Consider the following 20114-nt stretch of genomic DNA (forward strand, 5'->3'; position numbering starts at 1 on the left):
ACATAACTATCTCTCTTCCAGTTTATCTACTCTGTATCACGATTCTCCCCCATACACCAGTCTCATCCACCCCCCATTGAACGATTTCTCCAACCTACGCCAAGAGATCCACCAAATACTGAGCCAAAAACCCAGCCGACTTACTCCCTCCAACAATAAAGAAACCCATACGGAACCAATACAAACAACTAGCCGGCTTGGTCAAATCGACCGAATAAATCATAACCGCCAACGAAAGCGCCGTGCCACCACAACCCACGAGGAAGTAAACCCCGGACAAGCCCGCAGTAACACCCACTGCAATCATGAACCCAACCATAACGACACCAAGCACAGAGGCAATAATCTTAGTAGAATGTCTATACCTCACCGCCATGGACTTAACACCCGCCTGGACATCATGCTGCACATCCTGATGCGCATAGATCGTCTCATAAATAATCGTCCAGAGGAATTCAACCACGAACAAGCAAGCCGCCGGAGCGGAGAACGGGTCCACGCCCATCCCGATAGCGGGGAGGATCATAGTCACTGAGAAGGGCAGGCCCAGAAAAACGGGGGTGAAGTCCATGAAGCGTTTACAGAGGGGGTAGATAGCGTGAAGTACGCCCATGGCGAGACTGTATGCGTGACATTGGGCGGGGAGGTGGCTCAGGATCCAGGCGGTGATGGCGACTTGAGCTAGGGTGAAAATGTGGCCTTGCGTGGTGGAGACGGCTCCGCGGGCGATGGGTCGACAGCGGGTTCGGGGTACTTTGCGGTCGAAGTCTTGGTCGACATTGTCGTTCCAGGTGCAGGCGGCCCCGCGGATGAAGTTGGTGACGATCCAGAAGAAAATGAAGGATTTGAGGAATTCAGGGGCTGTGATGGGTGGAGAGGCTAGTGTGGCGCCCGCAGAGAGGCCCATTAGGGTGGGCATGAAGAAGCCGAGGAAGCCCGGACGGTCAAGCCGCATTAGTTGGACGTAGGGAACCCATGATGATGGGACCAGTTTGGCTACGCCTTGGATTGGCATTTCGTTGGTGATCGGGGCTTTGACCTCCTCGTGACGGGCGGTTATGGCCACTTTGTGCACGGTTTGGCGCTGGGTAAGGGTCTCTTCCATTGTGTTGGAGTCAGGAGTGAAGGATGATTGAAGGATGAATCGGGGAGGCTATGATAGGGTAGACACTGTGAATGCAGTGTTGAGAAGTGTATGTCTGATCTCGGAGGAACCGAGAGTTGATTGGAAAGGATGAAGGATGATTGATGATGGATTGTTCTGTTTCATTGTAAGGGAGGACTATGTCTTATATATCTTCCATTCCAACATTCATTGAACACACACATTGTTCTAGATACAGATATTGATCCGAGAACTGGGAGATACACATGGGCTGAGAGATTTTTATTTTGCCAAGTCGTTCCTAAGCTATACTCACCCTCTGGAGACAGGCAGACTCGAGCCATGGCAAATGCAGAAAACTGGACGAGTGAAGATTGCGGGCTGTGCTCACGTTGCCCCTCCCTCTTCGATTAGGTTGGGGTCCAAGAAATGGGGCAGTAAAGCAAGCGAGCCAGCAGTGGTTTAGCGGTTCACTGTGAGGGAGCCGTGCTGCAGTCCGAATGCAGTAAGTGATGTGCTTGATAAGGCGTTCTGCCAGTTATTCGGACCGTCGATCTTTGACTATTCGCGGAATTTGTTTGCTGCATACAAAAAGTGTCTTGATAGTTGATACAGATGAGGCTGTAAATTCAATTGTTAGTAGATTTCATAGCATTTGATTTCAAGATCAGGGATCAAATGCATCAGCGGATAAGTATTTAAGCATGTTTTGGCAGGTCTCCACTTATCACTTGTCTAGACGCACTACTACTGGTATTTCACTGCGCCAAGTGTTTGCAGCTGCAGCCAAGCGTTATGCCGGAGCAGTCACAATCTGACGTGAGAAGAAATATATGAAATACAAAAAAGAGGAACAGTGAAAACGGGAGAGCAGAAAATGATGCACTACGGAGTACCTGCAGCACAAATGAACTCGAGAATCGATCTAGCGGTACTGCCACACAATACAGCAGCGTAACAAGAGGTAATCAATTAGATTAACTGCTCAATCTCGGAAATGAATTCTGCTTCCAGCGAAATAGGGGCGAAGCTATCCCCAGGTCTCCGCATATCACAGAGCGGCTATAGCCCCCACCGAACTAATAGAAAGGAGCCCTATCTCCGATTTGACATGGGCCAATACACTAACAACGTGGAGAAAATTAAAACTTCAATTGAGCTAACTAGAAGTACGTGCACCGGCAACAAGTTCTGCATTATGCAGCAACGGCTTCGATAATACTATCCTGCAAGCTCTCCGTATACGTGTGCACCTTGTTAATCTTCAGCCCTGCGCTCTGTAACAGCTGATCCCACTGTTCCTGGGTTCGCTCCCGAGCGCCCAAGGCCGCCATCATGAGCATGTCTAATTGTGCCTGCTGCCAGTGAACACCAACATTAGGCAGGACCATGTCATCAATCAGGATATAAGAGTCTGGGGCCATAACATCCTTAATATTCTGCAAAATCTCCACGCACTTGTGATCTGGCCAATCGTGGAGGATATTCCGTAGATAGTAGAATTTTGCTCCTGTCCGCCTGTCAATATTGTATGATACAGGGTAATCAAGAGAGTTGGAAGAGTCATACCTTTGACTGGCTGCGGAGTGAAAAAGTTATAAGCCATGAACTCTACGCCAGGATGCTGTGTCGCGTTGGCCGTGGTCGGGGCCAGATCCTGAACAATTACTCGGCCTTCGAGTTGGCTGTACTTCTCCCGGAAGGAAATGGCCTGCTGACCGAACCCTCCTCCAATATCCACGAAAAGGGCTCGGTCGGCGCTTGTTTCCTTGGCCTTGTCGGGGGCTGGGAAGACATCCAAGAAGGTAGGCATACCGAATCGATTGGCTTGCATGTGCTCATTGAAGAACGCCAAATTCTCAGGGTGTTCTTGCAGCCATAGAAACGCCGGTAATTCCGTGTTCATGACTCTCTGGAAAGGTGTCTTTACATTGTCCTGAATATCAGGGTATCCGTTCTCTTTCAGGAAGGCCGGAAGATCTTGGATGGACGGGCCGGCATTGTTGAAGCTGCATTGTAAGGCAGTCATTAAATCGAGTCCCTTGTGAGAGTCGGGGTAAGGATATTACATACAGATGGCCAACAGCAGCTTGGAATCCACGCTGGGAAAAGCTTTTGGAGATGTTGGACGCAGTGAACGTATCCTTGGTAACCTCCTGGACTGCGTGATAGGAAGCCAAATAACGCAGTAACCGGCCTTGTTGCGGTTAGAACCGAGCTCTTCCAGTTGTGAGGGAATTACATACCCATGAACACTGGATTGGCTCCTGTGCTCTCACTCAGCTGGTCCACAGTGAGGGGGCCATCGGCCTGTGTTAATAGCTCGAATAGCTTTAGATCGATGGCGGTACGGATACAAGCCAGTTGCATATTCTGGTGAGGGAATATTGAATTAATTTAACTCGGCTTAGCCAACTGCAGGAGCGGATGCGTACGTAGAAGGTAAAGCGCTGAACAGTATCATCTGGAGACTCGATAGAAGCATACAGCTTGCTCAGTGAATCCAAGATATCCTTTCGCGTTTTCTCATCACCGGCCTTGGCCTGTCTCCGGACTTCTTCCACTAGGGCCTCCATGGTTTTCTTTGCTCGTTCGTATGTTTGCTGGGGTTTCGAGTCACTGACAGATGTTGAATTTTGAAAACCAATGGGGCGAGATGAGGCCTGAGTAGGGCAGGATTGTTACTACTATTTAACTACAGGGAAGATCACACTGGACACAATGTGCAAACATCACATTGGGCATCCTTGATGCTGGGTTTGTGCTGGAGGACAAAGAAAGAACCTCTGGGCGGTTAATGTCAATGCCGCCTCCAACAAGCTACGACTGGATCACCAGGGTACCCTTGCGACTTCTTTGGTAGACTAAACTCCAGTAAACTAAGCTTTAGCTTGTATGGTGGAGCTAATTTGGGGGCTGCTGTAGGCTGTAGCACTGAAGCCCTGGTCCACATAGGGTATGTCGCTCCCCGCCACGGAGGGCCGATTTCCATCACAAACGATAATACAGACGGGATAATCAGATCGACAGCTGGTGGAGACCCTAACCCACAGACAGCAATCATGCCGGGCCTTCCCAGCCTTTGAGTTGGCCGCTCGGTTACAGAATTTCCCAAATTCATACTAATTTCTGACCGGCGGAGCCTTCGACCAAGTCCATTCGCGGCTCGCGTTCCAGTTGCATGTCTCCGGCCAGCGCAGCCACAGGGATTGACGAACGAATCACACTAACCAACTGGTCAGTACCTGTCGGCAGAGGATAAACAGCTTGCTAATAAACTAATGAGAAATCGTACAGAAGTGTCAGCAATACGCTTTGGCTGCCGATAATCTCAGTGGATGGTGGCTTAACTCCAGATGTGGTAATATTATTTCGGCTATCCCGTAGACTAAACATGTTCCCAGCAGGTACTTCTCCTCACTTTGGCCCCCAGACAGGTACAGCATTGTACATGAGTCCGATACAGCCACAGGTCGATCGGGCTCACTACCACACAAACTGGCGAGGTTGACTGCATGTTCCAGCTGCACGTCTACGCCTGTGGGGGCGTCTTATTCATGGATGCATGCTTATATGCGTGAAAACCCCTCCTTTCGCTATGATGACAAGCCGAACCCATATCAGTCGCCCCTACCAGCCCCGGTCGCGAAGCAGAAAGAAAAGCATTCAATATGAGTGCACCACCGGCTGGCGGTGATCAGAATCGCGGCCCTGCTCTGGTGGCCATTTACTGGGCCGAGACATCTTTCGCCATTCTGGCGGTCGCATTGCGGCTTTATGGTCGGAAACTAATTAATGGCTTTGGCGCTGATGACTATATGATGGTCTTCACCCTGGTACGCACTCCATTATTTTCCTATAGCCCTGATCCAACCATACTAATATGTATCTGCTCTTCCCCTTCGTCAGCTCCTATTCATCACTCTAGCTTCTTTTGTGACCTACCTCGCCGACAAAGGAGGCTGTCGACATCTATACTACTTAACAACCGACCAACAACTCTTGGTCGTGAAGTTCAACTGGATCACTCAAGTATGGGGTATTTTCGGCTTCGCGACCGGCAAGAGCTCAGTGGCTCTACAAATCAAACGAATCCTGGGCCCGAATGATAACTGGATGAAATGGCTCTTATGGTTCCTTATGATCTCTACCACCATCTTCTGCGGGTTGGACTGCCTCTTCGGCTTCGTGCAGTGTGATCCTCCTCGCGCTCTATGGGAGCCTTGGATTCCCCATACCTGTTGGAACACCAATGTACAGGCGAACTTTGCGATATTCATATCAGGTATGTTGCCAATAATACCTCGTGAGACCATCTTTGCCTTTGGACTATCTAACTGATATCGTTGCCTACAGCATGGAACGTGCTGGTAGACCTTGTCCTCGCTGCTATCCCCATCCCGATTATCTGGCGTACGAGCCTCACCCTCAAGCAGCGGATTGCTACCTGTACCCTTCTTGGGCTTGGTCCATTGTTAGTATTCGATCCTTTATCTCCTTACAAACCTACTAACGTTCTTCTCTATGATAGAGCTGCAGCCTTCGGCCTCGTCAAAATCCAATACCTCGCTGGACTGAAAGAGCGTTCTGACCTAACATGTACAGCATCCCTTCTTCCCAACCCCCTCTTTCATTGCAGTGGTTACTGACTCCGTCTCCTCACAGGGCAAACATACAACCTATACGTCTGGTCCGGGTCCGAACTTTTCGTGATCATCATCTGCGGCTGCGTGCCCCCGATGCGACCTATATTCACGACTCTGTTCGGACAAAACAAGAGCCAGTTTACAGGCTACTATGACTCCTCCTCTGGATATAAGCGTCGACAGAGTTACAAACTCAGTACCCTGGGATCGTCGCAGCCGGTCCAAAGTCAGGATGAGGATACCGAAGCGCTGCATTCTCGGGCGGAGGGGGCCGGATCACATCTGCCCCTGTCGCGTTTTACTGAGGGGGGGATTTATCGGGAGGTTAATATATCGATAGTGGAGGGGCCTAAGTGATTATGTGTATATCTTATAATTGATTAATGATATAAGTGTATTGTTATTATGGATTACCTTCGATCTAAAAGCCTGTGCTTGTAAGCTACTCACATCCCTCCTTAAGAAGACATGATATAGTATAGTATAGTATATATTACACATCTATGCCCGCTTCCAAAATCAAATTTACTAATAGATACATGTCGAATAATAGTAAACGCTGAACATTCAAATACTAGACTACAATACCCCAATACTCGACCTCAAAGCGTTTCACGAAGCTCCTCGACCTGCGAGACATCCTCCACAAAATTAGCGTCATACTCTCTCATAATCAGGATCCTCTCCTCCATATTCATCGCGAAACTGATTCTCATAAAATCCCTTGGCATTTCCTTGGCATTCGCAAACCTCAACACCCACACGCCTACACCATCCGCCGGCCACCCAAACACCACCACTTTCTTCTCTTCCTCCGTCATCTCTCTCACCCCTAGAACCACCTCAAGCTCATCCTCCCTACTCGGCCACCACGTCGCCCCAGTCCGGCGCAAGAGCTTACAGAACCTGTCCTCCTCATCGACACTGGATGCGCGCTGCATGGCCTGAAAGCGCGGGAGCGAGAGGAAAAGCAGGTCAACCAGGTCAGCGTTTTTAATGAGGACGCCACCGGTGGAGGGGTACCCATAGACACGGCATCCTCCGGGGCTGAAGACCGTCCGTTCCGTTGTCGAGAGAGGGGGGTCCACGGGGCACGAGCAGGCGGAGTCGTCCTGCTCCACGCCGTCGAGCGCTGGGGGTCGTCGGCCCATGAGCGGGAGGCGGTCCACGTTGATGGGGAGGACGCGGCCGATGGTTTGGGCGCAGAGGTAGGAGAGGAAGCTGGACATGTTGCTTGACTGAATTTGGGTTTGATAAGGCCAGCGGGTGAATCCTCTTCTAGATATAACTCATATAGACCAGATAATATAATCTTTACACCGCTTTCTGACATCCAATACACAGCTGTTGTGTCTTGTTTATCTTTATGAATAGATAGGCAGAAGCAAGTGATAATCGGCCCCGATCTGCCTGAGGCAGGCGCCCCACCACCGAGAGAGTCAGTCCGGTCCACAATCTCCGAGTCATAATGGTGCCTGAGGCATTAACCCCAGTCTATATAGAAGTCCAGGTGTGATTGGGCATGGATACAGAGATACTGATTTGGCAAAAAGTGTCTACTACAGATCAGATCCTTTGCAAATCTTACATTTATCTCTTATCATGGGGCCTCGAGTATCATCTGATTCACACCGAGGCGAGAAGGGAGGGAAAGGCTGGCGCTTCTGGGTATCTACTTCCTAACATCATCTTTGACATAGAATATATACTAACACATAGGGGAACTACTATAAACCATCTTCATTGCATTATCCATAACAGCCATTCTCTCCGCCCTCGACACCTCGGTCATTTCTACCGCCATGCCTACCATCGTGCACGACCTCGACTCCAGCTCCGCTTACGTATGGATCGCGAACGCATACTTCCTCACTAGCACTGCGTTTCAGCCGCTCTATGGCCAGTCGGCTAATATATTTGGCCGACGCAGTCTAATTATTCTCTCTGTTGTTCTCTTCGCCATCGGTTTTGCTGTCTCTGGCTCGGCCAGATCTACAAATGTCCTGATCGTCGGACGTACGATCCAGGGCGTAGGCGGCGGGGGCATCAACGTGCGAAGAGAGTCCAAGACCGAAATGCACAACGCGTTGGCGAGCAGCGCGTTGTGTATTTCGGTCTTGGACTCTCTTCTTTTCGCGTTTTGAGATAGCCTGCGACATTGTGTTGGTGCAGTTTGCTGGAAAGAATGAGAAGCAGCATGACTGTTCTGCTGTCGCCTGTTTTGGCGGGACACGTGCTGACTGCTTAGTGAGCCGCTAGGAAGTGAATCCTTCCACTTAGTGTAGCTGTTTGAACAGGGTGTGATATTCATTTGTTAAAGACTTTCTATGCATACATTATTATAACGCTCTCTCATGTCCCCCTCTCTTATCCGTCCACTGAAGAAATGAATGGGGTACCTCAAAGAGATCTGGGATAAGCTCTGGAACTATAGCATCATCGATGGTGGCTCGCACGGTACACTCTCCGTCCAAGATGTGCTCAATATTCCCCAGTGTACTGTACATGACCCCAGAAGAATGAGACATCGGGCTATTAACGACTTGTTGGTCGTTTTCCGAAGAATATTCCTTTCTGCCGCCTTTCCATCTCCCAACTAGCGACGGGTATGACGAGTAGCACTCCATTGAGCCATTGTGACAGAGTTCGCTAAGAAGGTCTGGGAAATCCATATTGTCATCGTCTGTGAGCCGTGTCAAAGCAGCGAGGATCTTCTGGGACGCCCTGTAGGAAATCGCGTACGCTGCACTACATGCCGCCTTTTCTATCATGCATGCCATCCGGACATTGTTCCCAGTTCCAGCTGGGGGATCATACGAATAAGGCGGGAGGTAGCGAGATGGCATCGCCGTTATGTCGTGAGGCATCACCTGTATAGGGGAAGAGCCGTTGCATTTCATACCACAGTGACCGATCCAAAGGACGTCCCAGCTGTCTCCGTACGGAGAATCTGTAGTCGCATTCCTTTCCGGGGCGTTGATCTTTGGTATTGATTGAGAGCCTAGGGCAAGTCCTTTTAATTGCATTTTGATATTAATATCCCAGTCAACGTCGTCCTCAAGTATCAGTGCACTTGCGATCCCATCTGCGACGATTCTATATAGATTTCATTAGATGATGTGAACGAACAAAATGTGAGACGGGTCGCTACCTCTGTACAGCATTCGCATGTGGGCGGGAAGCAGTAAAGGCTTCAATGCTCTTTGATCCGTTCAAATCCTACCACAAAGAGTAAGCAGACAACCATTGTGAGTCCCAGTCAGCTCGACGAACCTTGGCGCTGTCTTCCTCGAGGACAAACCCGTCGAAGAAGTCGACGTGAAATCCTGTAGCAGAGGATGCAAGTACAATCGCATCGCGTCTGTCTAAGCGTTGTACCGGGCTAATCGCAAATATTTTCTCAAACTATAATATGTCAATATTTTGGGTGAAAGGTCAGCGAGGTGATGGAGTAGCATACACCGAGTGTGTTGTTTGCGATCGCGTCGAAGGGGTCCCGGATCTCGTCGGGCTTAACATTTCGGCCGTGTCCAATGTTCCCATGAAAGAACAAAGACCAGAGTAAAGCTAGGATGACGAGAAATAAGATGGCCAAGTTTGAAGATCGACGGCGTGTTCCAGGAACCAACCTGACCGGAGACCCGGGAGTGATCATAGCAGCCATGTTCATTAACGGGATGATCAGAAATGCGAGCGCAGACCCCGCCTTTTTTAAGACCCCAATGATTACCTTTCAGATCTCCACTCTTTCTTTGACTGATGCGATGCATTGTGACCAAACAGCGTGACAGGCAGGTCAGCGTCCAGTTAAATGCTTTGTTTAGACGCCGTAGTTGCGGGACTTAACCTGAACTAGCAATCAGCTTAGAGACCGGCCACTTTACCCGCATTAGAGCATGGTCGGAACACCAATCAGCACTTTTCCTAAGCTGTAATCATACACAGGTACGATATTATGTCCATTCCATGTGTGGTGTCTGAATAATATGGCTTCAAGTTTAAAAATCCCGACAATCTATCATGGATACATTCGGTCGCAGTTCATGTGCCGATCGGCCTCTCAATTAGGAGGCACAAGAGGTTGTAGCTTGATTAAGTTTTGAGCAGTTGCAACAATCGGGCTTGTCCTCACTGTCTTGGTCCATCTTCCGCAAGCCATTGTTTCTTCCCCGAGTCTCCTAACTGACGGGTCTAGAGCAGTTACCGAAGATAGCACGCTAGGCATAGAACCGATGAGAGATACGTAGCATTACTCAGGCTTTCTCAGGCGTTGTTATTGATGACGTTGACAGAGTTGAAGCAGATGCATACGGCGGCGGGCTATCTGCCTCCGCAACGTGCCCTTCGAAGCTTTGGATAGCGTTTGCTGGTTCTCGAGAGTTTGCCAATAGCTCCACAGGAAGATCAGGAATATCAAAGGTACTTGTTTTCCCCGCACATTCAAATGAAAATGACGCGCACAACCGATACGTCCTGCTGATGTTGAATGTGCGGAAAGATACATCCGTATGCCTGATTCTAAGAGGCCCAAAAGCCTGTGCTAAGTCCACTTTACCCATGACTGGCATACCGAGCGACGTCCGTGATAGTATCTCAATCCGCTCGTCAACTTGGCCCGATAATGTTCCCATTAGAGACGGAGCGGCCCGAGCGGCAGTTTGACTGACCATGGAGATGGACAAAGATTGCATCACAATGTCGGGAGGTGATGTAACGGAAGAGTCCTCCATAAATGGCGTAATATCTAAAAAGCATGGAATTGGTGCGGATTGTACCAGGCGTGTGGGATAGGAAAAAGACGCTTTGAAGCTGAACCGAGGCAGTTGACCAGGTGAAAGCCATGACTGGACCTTCTCCTGCACCTTTAAGCTTCTTCCCCTGTTTTCTGGGAGTAGAAGCATGCTTCGAATATTAAACAGCTGCTCCTTCTGTTGCTGATATGTCGTGGGGTAGTCATCTGTGCTCTTCAATTCCAATCTAGCTTCAAGCGGTAAAAAGTTCAATCGTATGACCTCAGAGAACAATGGTGACTTTCTCCCTAAAATCCCTCGCTGTGGTCTAAACACTTGGGCGTGAATTCGGTATTCGATGGTGCACTCCAGCTTCCGTAAAGAATCATGAGTTTGCGTTGCAAAGGTTGGTGGCAAGGGATGATTTGCGTCGCTGCGGAAAGGCAAAGTTTCTGGCCATCTTGAGGACGCGGATTGGACATGTGATGGAAAGACAAACTCAAACGGCCATTCATAGGTATCAGGGGCAACTGTATCGCCATTGGGGTGCCATAAAATCCTCTCCTTTTCGAAAAGCATACACTTGCTTCGATAGCTGGCGGCAGGGGCTGCGGATCCCTTGGTCTTCTGCACCTTCGCCTTTGCGCGCCCGGAGAATGTCACTCGAATGTCCTGAATCTCCGTTGGGGTGGAACATTGAAAGACAATGCGACCTCTGATTCGGTCATTTCCAGCGTAGCATTGCTGCTGGTTGATCAACGACACGGTGATAGGCATTGTGAGGAATAGCACACAACCCAGACTTGGGTGGCTTTAGTGACAAAGGAGTTGCTGGGAAGTGATCGCAGAAAAGAGAAGTGCAGGAGGAGCGGGATGGTACACCTTTGTACCATTGTGTAGTGGCTTGTCCCACATTTTTTTCCATCTGAAAGCATTGCCCAGGATATTAATAGGATTTGAGTGTCAAAGCTTTATTCAGACCCATTGATAGTCGATGATGTCTGTGACAGTGGGGGACGCCCGTAGTCATTGGCGAATGAGGCGCACCATGAAAACGAATACGCGGAGACTTCCTGATCCGGAAGGGGTGGCGTCCCACTTGCTCTCCACTCAACCATTCTAAATCAGTACAACATCCTCGGTTCCACTACCCATGTCTGCTTAAAATGAGATATTTGGAGCTCTAGTTACTTTTTATGTACTAGATGAACCTAAAAGATACTGACCTTCCTCATGCGATTTAAACTATGGCATCCCATAGTCATCTATTCAGATAGCCTACCCACTGCTAGCAAGCAAGATAACACGCTTTCAATGAATTCTCCAAACAACACAATCCCGACCTTGCCTCTACCTGCGTAAACGCACGGGAAGTACCTCTACAAACATTGATCCACGATATCTACTTCTTTATTAAACAAATGTCCTCTACCGCCTCCTGCAGCCCCTTGGTGATTTGTGTCTCGATCGAACAGATAGTTACTAGCTGGCGATCCTGGTGTTCAGATATCAGGATCATGCAGATAATACTGCTTTTACGCCTTTCAAAGGCCTCAATCTTTACAAAGGAGCAGGTAAGCAGACAAGTGTGGCAGCTAGAGGTCTAGATTAGAAACATGTCAGCTATGCTTGATCGTACAAAACAGGTGGAGTAGTAGATTACCGCTATCTTAGTAGAGAGGTACTGGAATCGAGGATGTTGCCGTGGGGGCCCGGGGGAGGGGTTTGTAAGCGCTTTATCCACTTGGTTTTCAAAGATGAATGGATGTCTTGTACTAATTCTACTACAGGTCAACCTAACATGATACTCAATTGGTTAGTTCCATTTCTACCCAGGGACCCGTAAATCTGTATAGTATGTATAGCATATCTGTGGACCAAAGGAAAGCGATCGTTGGTTGCTTGGATGCGAGGCTCATTCCTTGGCGCGTAATTTGCTATCTAACCCACAATGATCCTTCCAGGTTCCTGGCAAAAGAAAAGGCACAAAGTAAGATCTGCGCACAGGCCAGGGTTCTTGCTCCTTGTGTATGAAGTGCTCCACAGGAAGATCCGGTAGTACGCATGCAAGATATACCTCCTAGTACCAACACACCACAACCAGTATTCGTCACATCGAAAATTCTACAGAATCCTGAGGTTTCCTTTTCAAGAGATATGAATCATATAACAAAGTGTTGTGGAATCATTGTTTATGTGAATCCCCGGTATCTTGCGAGACTAAGACCTCTTTATTCATCACATAAATATATAGTCTGTGTTGTACCTCCGCCTACATAAATGGTTCAGGCATCTTTCCCATCTCCCTTACCGCTGGATGCCTAGATTCTCAGTCAAATCATCGAGAGGGAGTAACGTGATCTACTAGTCTGTTAGCCTATCCCCTTCGAGTGGCTTACAGCCACAGGAACATCAAACAGCCTTATCAACTACATAAGTACTGACCACAATTATATCTACAGATAACTTTTGACAAATTTTCAAGCAAGCGCTGAAATTACTGGAACCATCAACTGCCTCCAACCTCATCAACAATAAAAACCTTCATTCCACCACCGTGATCGCTGTTGCTTTTCTATTCTTGATGTGTCCCTGACTGCCCCGCCTTATTTCCACCACCGAGCCTTGCACGGAAAACTGACCCGTTGCATTTCCTCACTTTGCGCCATTACGTCCCCCCTTCTGTCACATTTCTTTCTCGGCTTCCCAGTTAAACTTGACGAATAGACTTGTTCTATCCTCAGCAATCAGCATGCCTTGGAAAGCCTTCCGCAAGGACCTTTCCGATGCGTGCCTCCGAGCGAGGTCTCCCCATCTGAGCCACCTCAGGCTCGGTGACGAAGACAGTACCATTGCCTTTACCTACAGCTTTCAGTCCTGCATGAACATTGAATTTATTGTCTCCATTCTCGGTATGTGAGCACCTTAATGATGTGGTCTTAGTCTTTCTACTAACGACGTGATAGATGCCACTGAATACCCCGATGATCACAGTTATTTTGCGTTCGCTGTCACGGACAATATCCCCCCCGCCGTGTCCTCCCTTCTGGAGACAGTACAAACCAAGTTCAATGGTTGCTCTTTGGAAATATTTCTAGAAGGCTTTTGTGATTCTCTTGACCAGGCTGCCCTTGGGAAAGAACCGTGTGCGAGTTCCCCAGTAGATGACGACTTCGACGCCATCTCAGAAGATGAAGATATGGCCTGGGATGAGTACTCTGATGCCCCACGGATGGACCATTCCGTGGATATGAAGCAACTGCGGACTGATCTTCGAGCAGCTAAAAGCGCAGGCTTCAAAGTCGGCTATCTTGGTGACCTGGAGGGCTCCTTCATTGTGTCTGTTTCCTGCCGCATTGCTAGCCTAGGCATTTCACAAGACGCTATGCAAATGTGGAATGTCTGCCCCAAGCATTTTATAGTGCTGCTTCTTCATTATCCATGGGGTTACCGGAGTCTAGACCACATTGTATCCCAGTCACAGACAGCTCCTTCGCCAGTCAAGATGTATGTCGGTCTTTGCGACAGGTACAAGCCCACGACAATGTCTATCCCAGAGACCCACCAGGAGATCTCGAGCCCCGGTGTATCAAGCTCGATGCCCAAGTCGGCTTTGATATCTTCGTTCATTACTGACCCGTTAGAGACCCTTCTCAATGATCGGTTCGTTAGTATTGTACAAGATCGACTCAGACACGGGTTCTCATGGACAGGCGCAGAATTATTCTACAATGACTCTCAGGGTAAGAAGCTAGATCCCGAGGATGCCAAGCTTCCCAAATACTTTGTTCCGGAGAAATGGGCCAAGTTCACACCCGGCTTCGTCAAAGCAGATGATCTGCCACAGCACACGGCACATCAGCTATCTCTTCCTCTCATTGCCATGCAATATAGCCTGCGCCGTTTTGTCAAGTGCACGGAATTCTGTCTGAACTGCCATTGCAAAATAGACACCGGTTTTGAGGCCCTGAAGCCATATGTTTGTTCCAGTCCGTTATGTCTATATCGATATATGCAGCTCGGGATGGGTCCCAAGCTGGAATGGGAGATAGTCACACAGCCGTATGTCGTCGACATGCTCGTTAGCTTTGCTTATGCTCGGGCTGCGCAGGGGCAACTGACTGATCTTCCCTCTGGACTTGGCATGAAGGTTTCTTTTGGCGCCTCTCCTGGATCGAGTCCGCCATCATGCACTGCGAGACTGGATCCTGCCAATATGACACTGATGGCCCGAGGGCCTCATAATCTCAAAGTTGGTGAATGGATTCTACTGAAGCCAGGCAATGTGTCTGATTCTTCATCGTACTTTCCATCGCTCTGCAGTACTGTGCTCCAAGTGCATGACCAGTCGCTTGTCGAGATTTCGCAGCCTATCTCTGTAGGTTATCTGGCCGGCCAACAAGACTCGCCTCCAGTAGGGCAAGACGTGCAAATTGTGCCATTTCATTTTGAATTTGATAGCTTGAGTAATGAGCTGAAACAGAAAGCAGTCATGCTACTCCTCGACACACTACCTGATGTCTTCTCCATGAAAAAGTTCATCGAGAGCAGTACGCCTGAACACAGACCCCTCGCCTCATGGCATGATCAAGTTTGCCCATCAGCTCTATATGCACTACGGTGGATTCTTGCTTCAAATAGATCATGCATCGTATACGATGATGACCCTGAACACCAGGTGACAGGGATGCACAACTACATGCAGTTCAGGCTAGCGCAAGGCTCTCCAGACAAAGAAGCTCGGTTTGTCCAGGAACTCAACAACAGCTCAAGCAAGGAGTTCCCCACGCTTTTCGCTTGGCACGGAAGTCCACTTTATAATTGGCACAGCATATTGAGAGAAGGTCTAAACTTTGATCGACTGTTGAATGGCCGTGCTTATGGAGATGGTGTTTATATGGCGAGCGATCTTCACACTTCTCTCGCATACTGCTGTCGTGGTGGTATTTCTGGAGGCAAGTGGTCAAGAAGCCAGTTAGACATCACTTCTGCTATCTCGCTAAATGAAGTTGTCAATTCACCGGGAAAGTTTCGGAATAAAAACCCATATGTGGTCCCTCAACTAGACTGGATTCAGTCGCGGTACCTGTTTATCTCAGGCGATGGTTTCAAAGCTCGGGGAGAAAACAAGAGCAAACCCTCCAGGGTTTACGAACAGGACCCGGCTTGGACGGCGCGCGGCCCAGATTTTCAGCCTGTTTCCATTCCTATATCGGCCCTTGGCACTCGACAGGGCCAGAGCCACAAGAACAAAAATGAAGCCGATGGACAAGCCACAGATAATAGACAAAAGAAAAGGAAATCATCTGCAAAAGGGCTGTCTGGTCTGTCTGAGAGCTCATCGACAACTGGTTCCAACGAGGATACGGAGATTGAGGATCTTCGCTTACTTGATTCGGATTCGGATGACGATGTCATCGGAAAATCAAGACGCATTGATGCATCAAAGTCCAATCATAATCTGAGACACGGGTCCAAAACCGACTTCCAGCCCGGAACTTTGCAAGCTCATTCCTTCAAGCTCCTTGGACCGCCGAGCTACGCGACCACAGCCGCAACCAAGTCACTACAGCGTCATCTTAAGACAACATTGCGCATTCAGGACCGAGAGCCCCTACATGAGATCGGCTGGTATGTCGACCCCACACTTATCAACAACGTCTATCAATGGATCGTCGAGTTCCACAGCTTCGATCCCTCTCTTCCTTTGGCACAGGATCTCAAGCAAAAAGGTCTCAAGAGCGTCGTTATGGAAATACGCTTTCCGCCGCAGTTTCCAATGTCTCCGCCTTTTGTCCGTGTCGTTCGACCCCGATTTATCTCTTTCCAACAACGCGGTGGTGGCCATGTAACCGCTGGTGGCGCCATGTGCATGGAGCTGCTCACAAGCTCAGGCTGGCTTCCTACGAGCTCCATAGACAGTGTATTTCTGCAGGTGCGTATGGCCCTTTGTTCAACAGAGCCATGGCCTGCACGCATTGAACGAGATGGCGAATATCCGTTTAGTGATGCTGTGAGTGCCTACAGGCGAGCTTGTCAAGCACATGGATGGAAGATCCCAGATGACTTCAATCGCATCGAGGCGTCATGATTTTATTTGTTGACTATGGTTTTTAAAAGAATGGTATGTCAGTGTGTGACTATACCTAATGCTGCAACATTCTGCGCCAAGTTTCATTGTTTTGAAGCGTTCATCGCGGTGTCACAATAATCTGAAATCGTTTAGTTATCCCAAAAAAAAAAAAAAAGAAAAAAGAAAAAAAGAAAAAAGAAAAAAGAAAAAATTGAAGACTACAGAAATTGTAAACCATCAAGGGGTCTAATCGTTTCCTCCGGTAATTGATGTAGATGGTTCAGGGAATATTCTCTATATTCTTATACTAGCTTCGCTCAAGGGAGAACCAGTCGGTCTCCATGCCCATCCCTCCCATGAGGCCCAGATCTCATGTAGGCGCGCATATAATAAAGCAATTAATTTTTGCATCATTTGTTAGAATTTCATTATAGTCACAACCTTACGCAAATCCCTGGCAGATTTATACCGAGATCGATGATTGCAAAAGACCAGCCTTCCTCAGCGCCGGAATAGCCTTGTCAGCCACCCATTCAGTGCACTTCACCAACGGCCGTCTTTCCTCACCGTCCTCATAAAACTCTAACGGAAATAGCCTCTTGAACGGCTCAGTCTTCATTCGTTTGATATTAAACGCCTTTTGTTGTGGGGGAGCTGGCAGCTCTCGTAGAACTGTGTCCCACGAGTCGGGATAGTTTGCTGCATTCGTCATACCAAGCAGTGTTCGAGAAAAGAAGTTTTCGTCGGACTCTGGTCGAGGAACGAGATTAGTTTCGTAGTGCATCCCTTCTGGTGAGGTGATGTCTCCTGTCACTTCATGGATGATTCCGGAGCCAGTCACTGGGTCTGTTTCAACGAAGATTGCGGTGTGGTAACGTGGAGAAGGAAGGTCGGGGTCTGGGATTGCCAAATGGGTTCTGATTATGTAGACGCGGTAGTGAGCCATGTCAGATTTATGGTTTCTGATATGGTAGTAGCAGAGGGGAATATTGTAAGGCGGGGGTGTGAGGTAGGGAAGTCGGTAAGGAGGGAACTCGATTACAAGTCATGTGTCGTTGGCGGCTACGGCTTTTGGCTGCCTGGTGTGTCTGCCTTCATCCTACATCGCTTTACTCCCACTCACTCTCACACTTTACACTCTATCCATCTACTTCAGTAAATTCTATGGCACGGGTACACCGGAGACATGGGTACATGGAGAGAATTGCCTCACAGCAACGGCATAGCTCAGCACGTATCACGATGACCACACCACAGATTTGCACTGCGCAATTCACTACGCGCACAAAGGTAGCCCCAACCCTAGATGCAAAACTGCAGAAGCGATATAGCAAACAGACGTCACCGCCTTCAGACTGGTGATTCTGCCTGAATATTGTTTATGTGTTGTTCGAAGAGAGTGAATAGAGATGGCTAGGAGAAGAATCTTCTCTCTACTGATCTCTCACTCTTCTTTCCTATCTCCATCCTCATTTCCATCCAAACGGCATCTTGAACCATCGGTTCTCAAGCATCATGTCGAGCGAACTGGATACTCAAGTCTCTTACGACACGGATATCAGAGTCTCATTGCCCTTTCTGCAGGCAGCACGTCAGAGGAACTATGACTATCTGACTTCGCTGCTCGCTGAGGGTCATCATCCCAATAAACGCGACGAGAATGGCTACATGGCTTTGCATCGGGCCATAATAGAAGCACCTGAAGACCTTACTACTGTGGCAATGCTGCTGACGTACGGGGCAAGTCCACATGCCTTCTTCAGGCCTGGGAACAGCTCGCTAGAGATCACGCCCTTACACTACGCTGCCATGAGGGGTGATGTTGGACTCGTATCTCTCTTCCTCCATCATGGAAAGAATGACGTGACACCTCGAACACTCAAATATTGGACTACTCCGCTTGAGAATGCCATCAGTTACGGTCGTCTATCGGTTGTGGCGAGGTTCATTGAGTTCTTCTCCAGCAGTCAGCTTCTGCACAAACCGACCCGTGGGATTGATGAATCAATCATCTTAGCCGCCAAGCTCTGGTACTCAAAGGCGTTGACATTGCTCCTGGACTACAGAAAGCACCACATGTATCCCAATCCCAACGGGTTCGATGTACTCAAGCATGCCTTCTGCGAAGCAATCCGGCCTGAAGCTTGCACGTCCAGCGCCCAAGGCATTACTGAACGATCTGGATGTCCCGGAGACAACACTCCTTCCAAGTGCGCTCATCTTCTCATCCAGGCCGGGATCCGCTTCAGGGATGATGAAATGGACAGATTGCTCAGTATAACCTGCAGCAATGCCCACTTTATCGGTGTCACCCGTCTACTTCTGAACATGGGTCCCAAGGTGACCGGCGATCACATTACCCGCGCTATCGAGAGCCAGAGTTACCACATGGTGAAAATAGTGACCAAATATGTCATCACCAGTGGCGGAGAAGCCGCTATGAGGCGTGATAGCGAGCCAGACTTCATCCAGTATGCTGCTGGTCACGGCAGTTTGGACACCTTTGAATACCTTTCCACGGAACTCAGTACAACCTCATCCCAGAGCGCATCGATGCCAACGACCGAGAGTCGCAAGACCCCCATCATCCACTACGCCGTGTGGGGCCTCCGCCTCGATGTGGTCCAGCACCTTCTTTCGACTCGAGGCTCGAGCGCCAACGAGAAAGACGAATATGGCCACTCACCATTGATGTACGCTTTCGATATCGCCGACCCAAGCGACGAGAACACACGCCTGGCCATCATTCAGCTCCTCATGCAGCACGGGGTCGATATCAAGGCCAGCTCAGTCGAAGGACTGACTGCTCTCCATCTCGCCGTCAGATTAGGTGTTACACCCGCCGTCCAGCTCCTTCTCGAAAAGGGCAGTAACCCCAACGCGAAAACCGCCACCGGCAGCGATCTATATCTCAGACGCAACCCGTCCTTCTGGAGCCCCGAGACTAACGCGCGCCTCCGAACCCCATTGCACTGGGCCGTCGATCGCCTGGCTAATGTTTCCGTGGACACCGTGAGACTTTTGCTTCATTATGGTGCGGATATGAACGCTCAGGACGGGAATGGTGTCACGCCTTTGAACCTTCTCCTCGGCGACGGATGGTGTATTAATGGAGCTTGGAATGCTCGTATGGAAGTCGCAAATCTCTTGCTGGCCTGTGGTGCAGACGTTGATATCAGAGATATGAGCGGCATCTCGGCACGTCAGAGAGTCGATCAGCGTGATGCGGAGTTGCATGCCTCTGCTGCTCAGATGTCTTGAAGGCTGGGTACCTTAGTCCTTGAAATAAGGTTTCTCTGGTTTACTAATTTTGAATCATGATTTACTGCTTGATCTTTGATCTTGTCATACATGAGGGGTTCGTTTTACATATTGTCTTTGACTTGACTTTGCCGTTTTTTCTCTCATTTGCCATGATTTATTCCCTGATCTTTCAATCTCACCTTACCGAATTTGTTTAACATCTTGCCTTTAGCTTTACTTTGCCTGGTTACTTCGATTTACATGATTTGTTGCTTGATCTTTTGCAGATCTGGCTATGTGAGAAAAGTTGGTTGTAC

At 48.9% G+C, this 20114-nt stretch overlaps 10 protein-coding genes across 10 annotated transcripts; 4 read left to right on the forward strand and 6 right to left on the reverse strand.

Annotated features, from left to right (window-relative positions):
* Nucleotides 1-94: 94 nt before the first annotated feature.
* BO88DRAFT_417430 (4-hydroxybenzoate octaprenyltransferase) lies at nucleotides 95-1105 on the reverse strand (the record flags this gene model as incomplete). The annotated part of the gene is made up of 1 exon (XM_025708304.1): nucleotides 95-1105. The coding sequence occupies one exon, from the start codon at nucleotides 1103-1105 to the stop codon at nucleotides 95-97; it is 1011 nt and encodes a 336-aa protein (XP_025560388.1).
* A 1196-nt stretch (nucleotides 1106-2301) lies between these two features.
* Nucleotides 2302-3681, reverse strand: BO88DRAFT_427676 (O-methyltransferase; the record flags this gene model as incomplete). The annotated part of the gene is made up of 5 exons (XM_025709029.1): nucleotides 2302-2615; nucleotides 2675-3114; nucleotides 3179-3302; nucleotides 3352-3478; nucleotides 3541-3681. 5 exons carry the CDS (start codon nucleotides 3679-3681, stop codon nucleotides 2302-2304), a joined length of 1146 nt encoding a protein of 381 aa, XP_025560389.1.
* A 1095-nt stretch (nucleotides 3682-4776) lies between these two features.
* BO88DRAFT_427677 (uncharacterized protein) lies at nucleotides 4777-6108 on the forward strand (the record flags this gene model as incomplete). The annotated part of the gene is made up of 5 exons (XM_025709030.1): nucleotides 4777-4941; nucleotides 5015-5390; nucleotides 5462-5579; nucleotides 5637-5704; nucleotides 5771-6108. 5 exons carry the CDS (start codon nucleotides 4777-4779, stop codon nucleotides 6106-6108), a joined length of 1065 nt encoding a protein of 354 aa, XP_025560390.1.
* Nucleotides 6109-6353: 245 nt separating this feature from the next.
* Nucleotides 6354-7098, reverse strand: BO88DRAFT_392872 (uncharacterized protein; the record flags this gene model as incomplete). The annotated part of the gene is made up of 1 exon (XM_025705082.1): nucleotides 6354-7098. The coding sequence occupies exon 1, from the start codon at nucleotides 6978-6980 to the stop codon at nucleotides 6354-6356; it is 627 nt and encodes a 208-aa protein (XP_025560391.1). The 5' UTR covers nucleotides 6981-7098.
* Nucleotides 7099-7376: 278 nt separating this feature from the next.
* BO88DRAFT_468982 (uncharacterized protein) lies at nucleotides 7377-7895 on the forward strand (the record flags this gene model as incomplete). The annotated part of the gene is made up of 1 exon (XM_025711592.1): nucleotides 7377-7895. The coding sequence occupies exon 1, from the start codon at nucleotides 7554-7556 to the stop codon at nucleotides 7893-7895; it is 342 nt and encodes a 113-aa protein (XP_025560392.1). The 5' UTR covers nucleotides 7377-7553.
* A 195-nt stretch (nucleotides 7896-8090) lies between these two features.
* On the reverse strand, nucleotides 8091-9660 carry BO88DRAFT_489750 (uncharacterized protein; the record flags this gene model as incomplete). Its single annotated transcript, XM_025712722.1, has 4 exons — nucleotides 9212-9660; nucleotides 9025-9156; nucleotides 8903-8970; nucleotides 8091-8847 (listed from the first exon to the last, which is right to left on the reverse strand). Exons 1-4 carry the CDS (start codon nucleotides 9419-9421, stop codon nucleotides 8091-8093), a joined length of 1167 nt encoding a protein of 388 aa, XP_025560393.1. The 5' UTR covers nucleotides 9422-9660.
* Nucleotides 9661-9721: 61 nt separating this feature from the next.
* Nucleotides 9722-11415, reverse strand: BO88DRAFT_489751 (uncharacterized protein). Its single transcript, XM_025712723.1, has one exon. It carries the CDS (start codon nucleotides 11256-11258, stop codon nucleotides 10005-10007), a length of 1254 nt encoding a protein of 417 aa, XP_025560394.1. The 5' UTR covers nucleotides 11259-11415; the 3' UTR covers nucleotides 9722-10004.
* Nucleotides 11416-13233: 1818 nt separating this feature from the next.
* BO88DRAFT_489752 (putative ubiquitin conjugating enzyme) lies at nucleotides 13234-16572 on the forward strand (the record flags this gene model as incomplete). Its single annotated transcript, XM_025712724.1, has 2 exons — nucleotides 13234-13393; nucleotides 13448-16572. 2 exons carry the CDS (start codon nucleotides 13234-13236, stop codon nucleotides 16570-16572), a joined length of 3285 nt encoding a protein of 1094 aa, XP_025560395.1.
* Nucleotides 16573-16905: 333 nt separating this feature from the next.
* BO88DRAFT_406667 (uncharacterized protein) lies at nucleotides 16906-17546 on the reverse strand. The gene has a single exon (XM_025707211.1). It carries the CDS (start codon nucleotides 17498-17500, stop codon nucleotides 17018-17020), a length of 483 nt encoding a protein of 160 aa, XP_025560396.1. The 5' UTR covers nucleotides 17501-17546; the 3' UTR covers nucleotides 16906-17017.
* A 128-nt stretch (nucleotides 17547-17674) lies between these two features.
* On the forward strand, nucleotides 17675-20114 carry BO88DRAFT_113107 (ankyrin repeat domain-containing protein). Its single transcript, XM_025701283.1, has one exon. It carries the CDS (start codon nucleotides 18070-18072, stop codon nucleotides 19813-19815), a length of 1746 nt encoding a protein of 581 aa, XP_025560397.1. The 5' UTR covers nucleotides 17675-18069; the 3' UTR covers nucleotides 19816-20114.

Source organism: Aspergillus vadensis, assembly GCF_003184925.1.
Source record: "Aspergillus vadensis CBS 113365 unplaced genomic scaffold BO88scaffold_20, whole genome shotgun sequence".
Classification (NCBI taxonomy): domain Eukaryota; kingdom Fungi; phylum Ascomycota; class Eurotiomycetes; order Eurotiales; family Aspergillaceae; genus Aspergillus; species Aspergillus vadensis.